This window comes from Ochotona curzoniae, unplaced genomic scaffold (genome assembly GCF_017591425.1).
Source record: "Ochotona curzoniae isolate NIBS_2020 unplaced genomic scaffold, NIBS_Ocur_1.0 patch392, whole genome shotgun sequence".
NCBI classification, from domain to species: domain Eukaryota; kingdom Metazoa; phylum Chordata; class Mammalia; order Lagomorpha; family Ochotonidae; genus Ochotona; species Ochotona curzoniae.
This window is the reverse complement of record NW_024466964.1, coordinates 347756-360001: the sequence shown is the minus strand read 5'-3', so window position 1 is coordinate 360001 and position 12246 is coordinate 347756. Positions and strand designations below refer to the sequence as shown.

Sequence of the window (12246 nt, the reverse complement as noted above, 5' to 3'; positions counted from 1 at the left end):
CCCCTCCCCACTCCTTCTCACCCTCCCCCAGCTTCCCTCTCCAACAGAAGTGCCTGAGCGCAGTGACACAAGCTCGACCATCGAGCTGGCCAAGGACCCCCCGCCCAGGATGGTGAGTACCGCCAGGGCTAACCTCCGGTGGCTCCGTGGGCAGCCTCATCCTGGAGTGAGCCCAGACCCCCGGCCTGCCTGCACAATGCACATTTGGGCATCTGTCGCTCCTCTGAGGCTGACATGGCCTGTAGCCCCGCTGTGCCCGAGTCCCAGCAATACGGCCATAGGACCCACCCTTCTGCTTCTGTTGGAGACAGCAAAGCAGGCCACAGGGAGGGCCAGGAAAGCGGCGATGGTCTCGTTTCTGGAGAAGGAAGTCTGCCAGCCTCTGGCCTGCAGCCTACGGGGTAGTTGGCACCCGGCATCTTCTGAGGGTAGATGGGATGGCCCTGGCCAGGAAACGACACTCAGGGGGACCCAGGCAGCAAGCAAGGAGAGACAGCAAGTACCAAGGTCCTGTGGCCAGCAGGATCTTGGTTTTCTCACTGAGAATAGCTACGGCAGGGTGGCAGTGTGCAGGGCTGCCTGGGGGTGGGTGGCCGCGGGAAGCCGAGGGGGGCGGGTGTGAAGGGTGTGGCGGCCGGAAATGAAGCTGGGTTTTCCCACAGGTGCAGAGGGAAGTGGCAGGTGTTCTGTTTTTAAGGGGGTGTGACTTTTTTGGGTTAAGATTTATTTATTTTTATTGGAAAGGCAGATATACAGAGAGGAGGGGAGATAGAGAGAGGAAGAGCTTCCCTTCAATGATTCACTCCCCAAACGGCCACAACAGCTGGAGCTGAGCCAGTCTGAAGCCAGGATCCTCTTCCAGATCTCCCACGCTGGTGCAGGGTCCCAGGGCTTTGGGCCATCCCTGACTGCTTTCCCAGGCTGCAAGTAGGGAGCTGGATGGGAAGCAGGGCAGCCAGGATTAGAACCGGCATCCATATGGGATTCTGGCATATGCAAGGCAAGGACTTTAGCCACTAGGCTACCGCGCCGGGCTCAAGGGGTGTGATTTTAAGAAGAGTATCCTGGCATGGGAGGTGAGAGGTGAAGCTGGAAGGTATGGAGGGGCAGCTGAAGATACTGTTGTCTGGATACCTGTGTGTACCTGCTGATCAGGCCCCAAGAAGGACCTCCTCTCCTGGGCGTGAGTTTGTCCCCGAGTGGCCTGTCCTCCATCTCACTTCTTTGTGCTCAGGAGGCTGAGCTGGCCCTGGACATGGCCGAGGAGGTGGAAGAGGTGTTGTCCACTGCCGGCCCTGGAGCGTGGCTGGAGCCTGAGTCGCAGGTGGTAGTGACGGCTCCAGAGCGACCCCAGCTGGCCACAGCAGGCATGACAAGGGAGAGCACGGACGAGGTGGTAGTGCTCACTGAGGACCTGCCGCCCATGGTGGACCAGCAGCAGGTGCTCGCCCGGTAAGCATGGTGTGCTCCGGGCTGGTGTGGCCCGTGGCCGGGTGGGGAGGAGCCATCCCAGGCCCAGGTTTGGGGACCATATACTCACCCCTCCTGCTCCCATGGCTCCGGTCGCCTGGGTCTTCTCCCCAGGGCATCGGGGGCTGGGAGTGGCTGGAGTTGCCCCCAGAACTTGGGCTGCCTCAGGCTCCAGTCAGGCACCTGCTGGGGAAGAAGTGAACAGGCCGGTGCCCACCTGTTTCTGGTACAGTTCCTGGGTACAGTCAAACCCTCCTGTGCTGTTCCTGTGGGAGGACTCGCCCACGCTGAGACAGACCACCTCCCTGGGGACTGCCAGGGGAGCTGGGCTCGCCCCCGGCCCCATGGCTGCGCATAGGCCTAGCCGTCACTTCTCTAAGTGATGGTATTGCTCACCTGGGGAGCCTCGGCCATTCACACGTGAGCTGAGTGACTAAGTGCTGAAGCCTGTGTGTGTGGGCGGAGCAGGGGCCACCTGGGCCTTCGGGGGCACCAGGTTGGGTGCCGTTGTTCGCTGCCTGGATTCCTCCTGGCCTCTCCTGCCACCAGCTCTGCCATCGTGCGTTGACTCTGGGCCTTCGTGGGTCTCTGTCCCCTGGATGACGTGAGCAGTTGCAGCTGGGGAAGGTCGTAGCAGGTGTTCCATGTGGCTATAGCTGCGGCGGTAGCAGTCCAGGGACAGGCTCCCAGGGTACACGGTGTGGCTATCTAAAGGTCAGGGAGGGCTTCCTGGAAGTGGGGTCTTGAGTGAGGTTTGCAGAACATGGCTGAGTGAGGCAGTGCCAGACCAAGGGCCTGGAGCAGTGAACGGAAGCCGCCATGCACAAGAGGTGGTAAGGGGTGGTCCGGGGGATAGGGGAGGCATTAGGGGCCCCGTGTAGCCCCTCAGCACTGGCCTCATCCCTCCAGGGGCTACTGGAGGAGGGGCAGGATGTGGCTGTGCCCTGGTTGCTGTCCACTTCCACAGCCGTCTTTGAAGTTACTTAAAGCTTGTCCCTTGAAAGACAAAACAATGTGGCACATTTGGGGTGCAAAGACATTTAAGATGGATTGTCCATGGTCCTGGTTGATTCCACTGTGTATTTTGCACAGTCTGGCTCTTGGTCTCCTCGTGGCAGTGTGGTCTCCAGGGGCAGCCGTGAGCTCTCGTGGCAGGGCCTCAGACCTGGGAGTGGTGGGGTCAGGGCTCCAGGGGTCAGCTGCGAGCATGGGGGCATAGATTGTGGCCAGCAGGGCTGGGCACACCTACCCAGCCATTAAGTGCACAGGCGTGAAGTTGGGTGGATCTGGGTATGGCCCCTAAGCCAGCAGTATCCTGTGGACCTCAGTCTGCCTCTCTGTGAAGTGGGCCCACTGGGGGGTTTGGTGAGCACAGTGGGGTAGGTGAGCTCACGGAGTGGGGGTGACAGGTGCTGTACCGTTTCCCCCCCTCTGCGGGCGGGCAGGCTGCAGCTGCTGGAGCAGCAGGTGGTGGGCGGGGAGCAAGCCAAGAACAAGGCCCTGAAGGAGAAGCACAAGGGGCGCAAGCGCTACGCAGATGAGCGCCGGAAGCAGCTGGTGGCCGCACTGCAGAGCGCAGACGAGGACGGCGGCGACTGGGTACTGCTCAACGTCTACGACTCCATCCAGGAGGAAGTGAGGGCCAAGAGCAAGCTGCTGGAGAGGGTGCAGAGGAAGGTGAGGCTGCCCCCCATACAGCTGCCCTGCACGGGCGTCTGTGAGGCACCTGCTGTGCGCACCCTGAGGCTGGCCGCCTGAGGCATGTGCCAGCCGTTACGGTGCTTATATCCTAGTGTGTGTATACGTATGTGCATGTGTGTGCCTGTGCGATGGGTGACGTGACAGAGGGCCAAGCTGAAGAATGGCGAAGAGTGAAGGGGCTCAGGGCAGGAGACCAGATTTGTCTGCCTGTTTGCTAAAAGTGTCTGCAAGTCGCACTGCACGGGGGATCCCAGCACCCACATCAAGAAGCTGGGGGCCCAAGGACCCCAGGGGTGTCCGCATGGAGGGGAGCCTGCACAGGGGACCCCAGGAGAGTCAGTACCGCATGGAACCCGAGACAGGTGCAGGTGACAGGGCCAGCTCCAGGAGCACTAGGGAGGAGCCTGAGTGCCAGCCCCATGTGAGGATCTGAGAGCCGAGGGAGCGGCAGCGCTGCCTGCGTGCCTGCTCTGTGAGGGCTTGGCCTTCCCTCAATGCCAGCAAGTGGGGATCATGCCAAACAGGGGACTGTCTTCCCCTCTCCTTAAAAAAAAATTTGAAAGGTAGTGAGAGAGGGAAAGAGAGAGACAGAGAATCTTCCATCCACATGTTTGCTCCCCAGATGGCCGCAGCGGCTAGGGCTGGAGCTCCGTCCCGGTCTCCCATGCTGGCGGGAGGACACCAAGCACCAGCCAGGTCTCTGCTGTGGGATGCTTGTGCTGCGAGCAGAGACAGCCCGCCGTGCGCACCGCCAGCCCACCGTGCCGCACCGCCAGCCCGTGCTGCGTGTTCTCCCTGCGTGTTTGGTGGGAGGGGAGGTTCTCCTTAGAAATGCTGTGATTCCTCTCCTCTGATGGGACACATCTGCACATCCCTGGTGATTTTGTGAGCTCTGGCTAGGTAGCAGCAAAGGCAAGGCTTGGGCGGTTCCCTGGGGTTCAATAGCGCCTTCTTCTGGCTGTCTGGAGAAGTGTCATCTTTTATTTTTTGAAAGTATTTCAGGGCCCAGCGCAATAGCCTAGAACTAAAGTCCTTACCTTGCTGGCGCCAGGATCTCATATGGGCACCGGTTCTGATCCTGGTAGCCCCGCTTCCCATCCAGCTCCTTGCTTGAGGCCTGGGAAGGCAGTCGAGGACGGCCCAAAGCCTTGGGACCCTGCACCTGCATGAGAGACCCAGAGGAAGCTCCTGGCTCCTGGCTTTGGATTGGCACAGCACTGGCTGTTGCAGCCACTTGGGGAGTGAATCATCAGAGGGGAGAACTTCCTCTTTGTCTCTCCTCGTTTCTGTATGTCTGAATTTCCAATAAAAATAAATCTTTTTTTTTTTTTTTTAAGTATTTGACAAGCAGAGAAAGAGACAGAGAAAGCCTCCTAAAACTACTTCTCTCCTCCAACATTGCAGCCTGTGGTGGAAGCCAGGAACTTGATCCAGGTCTCCCTGTGGCAGCAGCGACCCAGTCTCGTGGACTGTCACTGCCGCCTCCCGGGGCAGGAAGCCAGAGTCAGGTGCGCTGATCTGGGGCTCAGAGTGTGCTGAGGGCGAGGCCGGTGCCTGCTCCTGGGAAGTGTCACTTGAAATGAAGCTCATGTTCCCGTTGGTACCACAATGCCACCACAGCAGTGGTGTGGCAATAGTGGGGCCAGTCCCTCTGCTTGGAGCTCCCCAGGGCTAGGGTACCAGCACCCTGCGGTGATGCTGCTGGTCAGGGTACCCATCTCGCATGCCAGGGACCCGAGGCTGCTCCTGGCTCTGGCTCCTGGCCCCAGCTTCTGCAGGGGCAGACCCCGGCAGGTGGCAGTGATGCCCCAAGGCCCTGGATTCCTGCTGCTCACATGGGAGGCTTCGATTGAGCTCCTGGCTGCAGGCTTGGACTGAGCCCAGGCACAGCAGTTGCAGGCATCTAAAGAATCAAACAGGAGCTTACTCTATCTCCACCTCTGAGATACATTTTTAATAAAGATTTGTTTATTTTCTACTGGAAAGTCTGATTTGCAGAGAAGAGAGACAGATAGTCCACCCACTGGCTCACTCCCCAAGTGGCCACAATGGCTTTAGTGGAGTGGACCCAAAGCCAGGAGCCAGGAGCTCTTTCCAGGTCTCCCACGTGGGTTCAGGGGCCCAAGACTTTGGGCCATCCTCCACTGCCTTCCCAGGCCACACGCAGGGAGCTGGATGGGAAAATATAGTAGCTGGAACACAAATCGGCGCCATAAAGGATCCCAGCGTGTGCAAGGTGAGGATTTAGCCACTAAGCCATCATGTCGTGTACCTAAGAACACTTTATTCCATGGGACCAGTGTCCCTTTGATACCAAATCCAGAATAAGACCTAGTAAGAAAAGTGCACGCTGATAGCTCCTCTGGCTCTACAAAATACCAGCAAACCAAATCCAACCACATGTAAGAAGGATTGTACAAAAGCCTGCTGTCAGCAATGTTATCCCACGTTGAAGTGCAATTTCTAGAAGAGCAGCTAGGAAAGAAAATGAAATAAAAGACATCTGGATTGGGGGCGGGCATTGTGGCACAGCACGTTTAGCTGCTGCCTGAGGTGCTGGCATCACTTATGAGTCCCGGATGTTGTGTAGTCCCCTGCTAATACACCTTGGGAGGCAGAGGGAGACGGCCCCTGTCACCTGAGTGGGAGACATGCATAGAATTCTTGGCTTCTGGCTTCCATCTAGCCCAGCCCAGGCCATGTGGCTGTCTGGGGACGAACCAGTGGATGGAAGATCTTTTTGATGCTCCTTCTCAATCTATATACCTTAAAATAAACATGCAAATTGTTTTTTTAAATCCACGTTGAGATAATAATCTCTATTTGTGGATGACATCATGCTTTATAGAGAATGTCCTAAGGGACTTAAAAATATTAGAACTAATAGCAAAGTTTAAAGCTGGCACACTAAGTTAACCTGCCACCTGCTGTGTTGGTGTTTATATGAGCATTGGATCGAGTCCCAACTGCTTCACATCTGATCCAGTTCCCTGGTAATAGCGCCAAGAAAACAGCAATTCTATCCTGCAACCTTCCTAAATTTTGTCATTTTTTAAAAAGAGTTATTTGTTTGAAAGTGTGGTCACAGAGAGAAAGCATTCTTCCCATCTGCTGATTCACCCCCCAAAATAGCCACAATGCCCAGGGCTGGGCCAGGCTGAAGCTGGAGACCTGGAACTCCATCCAGGTCTCCCATGTGGTTGCAGGGACCCATCTTCAGATTTACAGGGAGGAGAGGCAGAGAGAAGGCTCTTCCATCTGCTGGTTCACTCCCCAAGTGGCAGCAATGGCCAGAGCTGAGCCGATCTGAAGCCAGGAGCCGGGAGCTTCCTCTGGGTCTCTTATGCAGGTGCAGGGTCCCAAGGCTTTGGGCCGTCCTCTACTGCTTTCCCAGGCCACAGCAGGGAGCTGGATGGCAAGTAGATTAGCTGAGATAAGAACCAACACCCATATGGGATCCCAGCACATGAAAGGCAAGGACTTTAGCTACTAGGCAACTGTGCCAGGCCCAGAAAGTGATTTTTTAAAAAGATTTGTTTATTTATTTTTTTTTTTGGAAAGGCAGATTTACAAAAGAAGAAGAGACAGAAAGATCTTCCATCCGCTGGTTTATTCTCCAAGTGGCCGCATTGGCCAGCACTCAGTTGATCTGAAGCCAGAAGCCAAGAGCTTCTCCTAGTTCTCCCACATGGGTGCAGGGTCCCAAGGGCTTGGGCTGTCCTCTAGTGCTTTCCCAAACCACAAGCAGGGAGCTGGATGGGAAGTGGAGCAGCTGGGACATGAACCAGTACCCCTATGGGATTGTGGCACGTGCAAGGTGAGATGTAGCCACTAGGCCATGCTGCTGGGCCCAGGAAGAGATTCTGAATTATTTTAGATATACAAAAATGTACGGGGCTGGCCTTGTGGCATAGTAGGTAGGGCACCACCACCTGTGACACCAGCACGTGGCACCTGCTCAGGTCCTGGCTGCTCCACCTCTGATCCAGCATCCTGCTGATGGCCTGGGGAAGCAGCAGAAGGCGGCTGAAGCGTTTGAGTCCCTGGGAGACCCGGATGAAGCTCCTGGCTTCTTGCTTTGGCTGTTGTGGACCTGTGAGGACAGATTGCTGTTTGTCTCTCCCGCTCCCTCTGTAACTCTGACTTTCGAAATAAGTAAGTCAGTAAATCGTTAAAAACATTCCAATCTGTAATGACATGGGAACCCTGCGTGCATCACCTAGCATGGGCACTGGGGCATCTTTAGTTCAGCTGAAGCCAACCCTTCCATTTCAGGCCTAGCATAGCTTCTGCTTGTGTAGCTGGCTCTCCCTGCCAGCCGCCTGTCCGTCCCACTCCTGCCGAGGGCGTGTTCTTAGCCTGGTGACAGTCACTGCCTTGGATTCAGTCACCCTTCTTAATCAGCCACACTGCACCGGCTGTGTGAGGGCCAGCCTGTGCATCTGGGACATGAGGCTAAGCACAGGGTTGCACTTGGCATTGGCACTCACTGTGTTTAGGAGGGAAGGAAAGGTCAGTCTGGCACACTTCGCAGGGACCAAGAGCCTGGAGTCCATGGTCAAATCAGGTGGGCCTGTCAGGTGCGGGGTCTGTCTCTCCAGGACAGAGGGCTGTGGTGGGGGGAGGAGGGCTGTGGAGTCGGCACGGTTGTGCCGGTGGACCCCGTAGTCGTGTCATTTGTGCAGCTCTCTGAGCTCTCCCAGGGCTGGGGCGACTGTGGCTGGCACATCTGAAAGGCCCCCGAGTGAGGTGCTTGAGTGTGAGCCAGGGGCCAGGAGCTGGTGGCAGCAGGTGGTGGTCAGTTTATCCCTTTACATTTTTCAGGACTGTGGACAGCTCATCTAAGCACTGGGTGGGACGGTGGGAGAGGGACAAGGGAGGGACAGAAGGGTTGGGGGCTGGTTGGCTGGGGGAGATGGTGTGGATGGGCCATGAAGGGGTCTGTTGGTGGGGTGCAGGGGTGGGGGCATGGTCCGGGCGAAGCCTCTGTCTTCACCCCACTTGCTCATTGCCTGTCATGCTTTGCTGGCAGCTGCGGGCTGCAGAGGTGGAGATCAAAGATCTGCAATCGGAGTTTGAGCTGGAGAAGATCGATTACCTGGCCACCATCCGGCGGCAGGAGCGCGACGCCATGTTCTTCCAGCAGCTGCTGGAGCAGGTGCAGCCCCTGATCCGGAGGGATTGCAACTACAGCAACCTGGAGAGGATCCGGCGCGAGTCCTCCTGGGATGAGGATAATGGCTTCTGGAAGATTCCAGAGCCCGTCATCATGAGAACCAGCCTCCCAGTAGGTCAGAGCACGCTGCCCCCTGCCCTCCCCTCTGTATCCTGTGGTTCTGCACAAACCTGAGCCAGCTGCTCCCTGCAAGCTGTGGGTGCAGCGGGTGTGCGGCCCCAAGTCACCGTCACTGTGGGGAGGGGTTTGCACAGGTCTACACTAACTTTTACCTGGCTGTTGCTCTCCCACATGACCTTCTGAAGGTCACTGCCTCTCTTTGGGCTTCTCCATCAGATAAAGTGACCTTGCAGCCCCCCACTTCCCCTGCCCCAGATGAGTCTCAGAGTAAAGCTGCCCTGCAGTGGTCCCATGTCCCACTGACGCCCGGCTCTGTCTGGGCAGCAGCAGGCTCTCCCCTCGGTAGCCCTGTAGCTGGCGTGGTCCTGTCCCTACCTCTCTGACACCTGTGAGCGGTACCTGCCCAGCCCGCAAGACCCCAGCCGGCTCCACTTCCAGCTCTGGGCTCGCTCTCTCTGCCCCCTGCCCCTTGCCTGCTGTCCACAGTCACCTCGCGGCTAGGCTGGGCAGGGTCACACCCTGCACCCCACCCCCGGCCCCCGTGTCCCGGCTGCAGTGACTGTAGCTGTTGTTTCCTCAGCAGTTTCCACCGGGCCGCAGAACAAAACCCCGCGAAAAGCCTCTGCAGCTGACACTGGTGAGGCCGACCTGGTAAGACCCCTGCGGGGGAGGGGGAAGGACAGGGGTGGAGGGGTGCTGGGGGCGTTACCATGGGAGACCCACTTCTCTCCCCCCAGCTGAGGATCCTCCCCCGGCTCTCCTGCCTTTTCCTTTTTAAGAATTATTTATTTGAAAGGCACAGAGTGAGAGACATCTTTCACCTGCTAGTTCACTTCCCAAATGACTATAATAGCCAGGATTGGGCCAGGTTGAAGCCAGGAGCCAGGAGCACCATCCGGGTCTCCTGGTGGGCGGCAGAGGCACAAACATTGGGGCCCTGTTCTGTTGCCTTTTTAGCCATTATCTGGCAGCTAGGCAGGAAGGAAAGCAGCTGGGACATCAGCTGGCACTGATATGGCATATTGGCCTTGCAATCCAGGCTTAACTGGGTATGCCATCATGTTGGCCCCAGGATTTCTTGGTTTTATATATTTGAGAATAGCTCTCCCATCCACTGATCCACTTGGTAACTGCCCACAGGCAGCTGGGGCTTAGGCTTGGCTTGGGGCTGGGCCAGGCCGAAGCTAGGAGCCAGGAACTCAGTGCACACCTGCCGTGTGGCTGCCAGGTGCCCAGATGCTTGAGCCATCACCTGCTGCCTCCCAAGGTTGCACAGTAGCAGGAAGCTGGAATGGGGAACTTGAGCTGGAATGTAAATCCAGGCACTTCCATTTGGGATGGGGTGGTCCCAAGTGACATCTTCATCCCTGGGCCAAACCAACCACCCCTAAGGATGAACACTGGGGCCCAGTCTGGCTCTTCTGCTGCGTCCCTCCACTGGTACTGGGCCCTTGGCCTCCGCTGGCCCTGGCTCACATGCACCTGAAGTCAGGAGGACAAGGAGAGGGAGGGCCTGGGGCCACTGGGCACAGGGCAGGGATAGGGATAGGGCACTGGGCTGCGTTCCCTGCTGGCACAGGGCAGGGGTTTCAGGTTCAAGTCCAGAGGCCCATGGCCCAGTCTGGTTCTCTGGGCCCCAGCTGGTCCCTCAGACCTCCACGTGTTGACAGAACTATCACTGGGATTCTAAGGTCACTTTCTTTGCATGTTTCCCATGTTGTATGGGTGTGAAGCAGGAGCTAGCCAGCATCTGCTATAAAGGACTTGACAGTAAATATATTTTTACAACTTTTGGGAAAGATCTGTGTACCTGCAAGGCACAGTGACAGGGAGAAACACAGAGAGGTCTTCCACCTGCTTCCCAAGTGGCTGCACAGGCCAAGCCAGGAGCCAGGCACTCCACCTGGGGGCAGGGGCCCACCCACTTGGGCTGCTTTCTGTTGCCTTCCCAGGAGCATTTGTAGGGAGCTGGATTGGAAGTGGATTCGAACTGGTGCTAGGGCATGGGATATCGGCATCGCTCTGTACCCCACAATGTCATTGCTGATAGTAAATTCTGTCGGCTCTTGGGCCAGGTGGCTGGAGTCTCTCACATCTGTTATTGCAGCGTAAAGACAGGATGAAACTTTAGTTGCCAAGGTGGGTGTTTAGTCTCGCAGTCGAGGTGCCCACGTCCTATATCGGAACACCTGGCTTCAAGTCCCAGCACCTTGGGACGCAGTGAGTGATGGTTTAAGTAACTGGGTCCTTGGCACCTGCACGGGAGACCAGGCCTGCGCTCCTGGCTTTGGCAGAGTTCAGTTTCGACTGTTGTGGGCATTTGGAGAATGAAACAGTGGATGGCAGCTCTCTGTCTCAAATAAACCAATAAAAAATACAGATAAAAATAAAACACAGGAGCGGGGGTTGTGTTGAGCATAGTGGGTAAAGGGCTGCCAGCAAAAACTGCATCCCATTTGGGTTCCAGTTCAAGTCCTGGCTGCTCCATTTCTGGTCCTTCTCTCTGCTAGTGAACCTGAAAAAAGCAGATGACCCAAGTGCCTAGGCCCCCTGCACCCATGTGAGGGACTCAGAAGAAACAGAGTCAATCCAAAGCCAGGAACCCAGAGCCTGGAGCCTCTTCTGGGTCTCCCATGCGGGTACAGGGTCCCAAGGTTTTGTACTGTCCCCAACTACTTTCCCAGGCAACAAGCAGAGACCTGGATGGGAAGTGGGGCTGGTGGGATTAGAACCAGTACCCCTATGGGATCCCAGTGCGTGCAGGGTGAGGACTTTAGGTGCTAGGCTACAGTTAGTGGGAACCTGAATCCGGAGTGAAGTAGCCAGGGCTCGGAGCAGGCACTCTGGTATGGGGTGTGGGCAGCTTATCAGCCTCCACTACAGCACCTGCCCCAACTCTGGGCAAGATTTGGACTGGTCATGGGCCTGCAGTGGACCACTTACTGTGTTCCAGAAGTTGTGATTCTGTGATGGGTGCCATGTGAACATATCTAGTCAAGTGGGAGAAGGAAGGAGTTCAGAGTGAGAAACCAAGGGCCTGGCTACAGTGACATCACTGTCCTCATGTGAGGTCAGGCTCCAGGCTGATGGGCACATGGGGAGCCGTGGGCTGAGTACTCTGGGGACAGACTTGGGGGGTGGGGTAGAGTGGCGGCACCCTCGCCCCATCAGAGTATTGCATGAGGGAACACAGCCCTGCCTGTCCCAGGGAAGCGGGGTGCAGTGGATGCCTGGCTGGAGACTCATGAGCCCGGGAACCCCCAAAGTGGGCAGTCCCCACCCCGGCAGGCTTCCAGAGGCCTCTGAGCTCTCAGCTAGGGGTCCGAGTCAGGACTGCAGTAGCTGGGGCTCCACTGCTTAGTGTGTGGATTAATCCTGGCAGGAAGAAGACCGCTACCGCGTGATGCTAAGTCGGAGTGACAGTGAGAACATTGCCAGTAACTACTTCCGGTCCAAGCGGGCCAGCCAGATCCTGAGCACGGATTCCATGAGGAGCCTCGGTGAGTGCTCCGTGCCCCAAGCTGCGAGAGGCGTGATGGGCTTGCAGTCAGATGCAGCTGGGTTCAGGAGCTCTTTTCCTCTCTGAGCCTCAGTTTCCCCTGTTATAAAATGGGGTGGGAGTGCAATAATACTCATTTGCAGGATGTAATACAGTGCCATGGGGAAATGGCCCAGCCCAGCCGCACACAGCAGGTGCTCAGGGTGCTGTCTGCTCACCGGGGAGAGGTGCTGGGTCTGGTCCATTTGCCCCCCCAGCCCCGGTAGGGTGGCAGCACGCA

The 12246-nt window shown here is 57.0% G+C and overlaps 1 protein-coding gene across 2 annotated transcripts in view; it reads left to right on the top strand.

The window, feature by feature from the left end:
* Positions 1-12246, top strand: part of LOC121167576 (kinesin-like protein KIF17) — a 32701-nt gene that overhangs the window by 19635 nt on the left and 820 nt on the right. Inside the window, exons 9-14 of one of the 2 annotated variants that reach the window (XM_040997055.1) lie at positions 32-112; positions 1235-1452; positions 2916-3147; positions 8204-8462; positions 9051-9118; positions 11850-11967. In XM_040997055.1, the coding sequence (XP_040852989.1) occupies positions 32-112; positions 1235-1452; positions 2916-3147; positions 8204-8462; positions 9051-9118; positions 11850-11967 (976 nt within the window). Of the gene's footprint in view, positions 1-31; positions 113-1234; positions 1453-2915; positions 3148-8203; positions 8463-9047; positions 9119-11849; positions 11968-12246 lie in introns of both variants that reach the window. The other variant, XM_040997054.1, reaches the window with a different exon arrangement.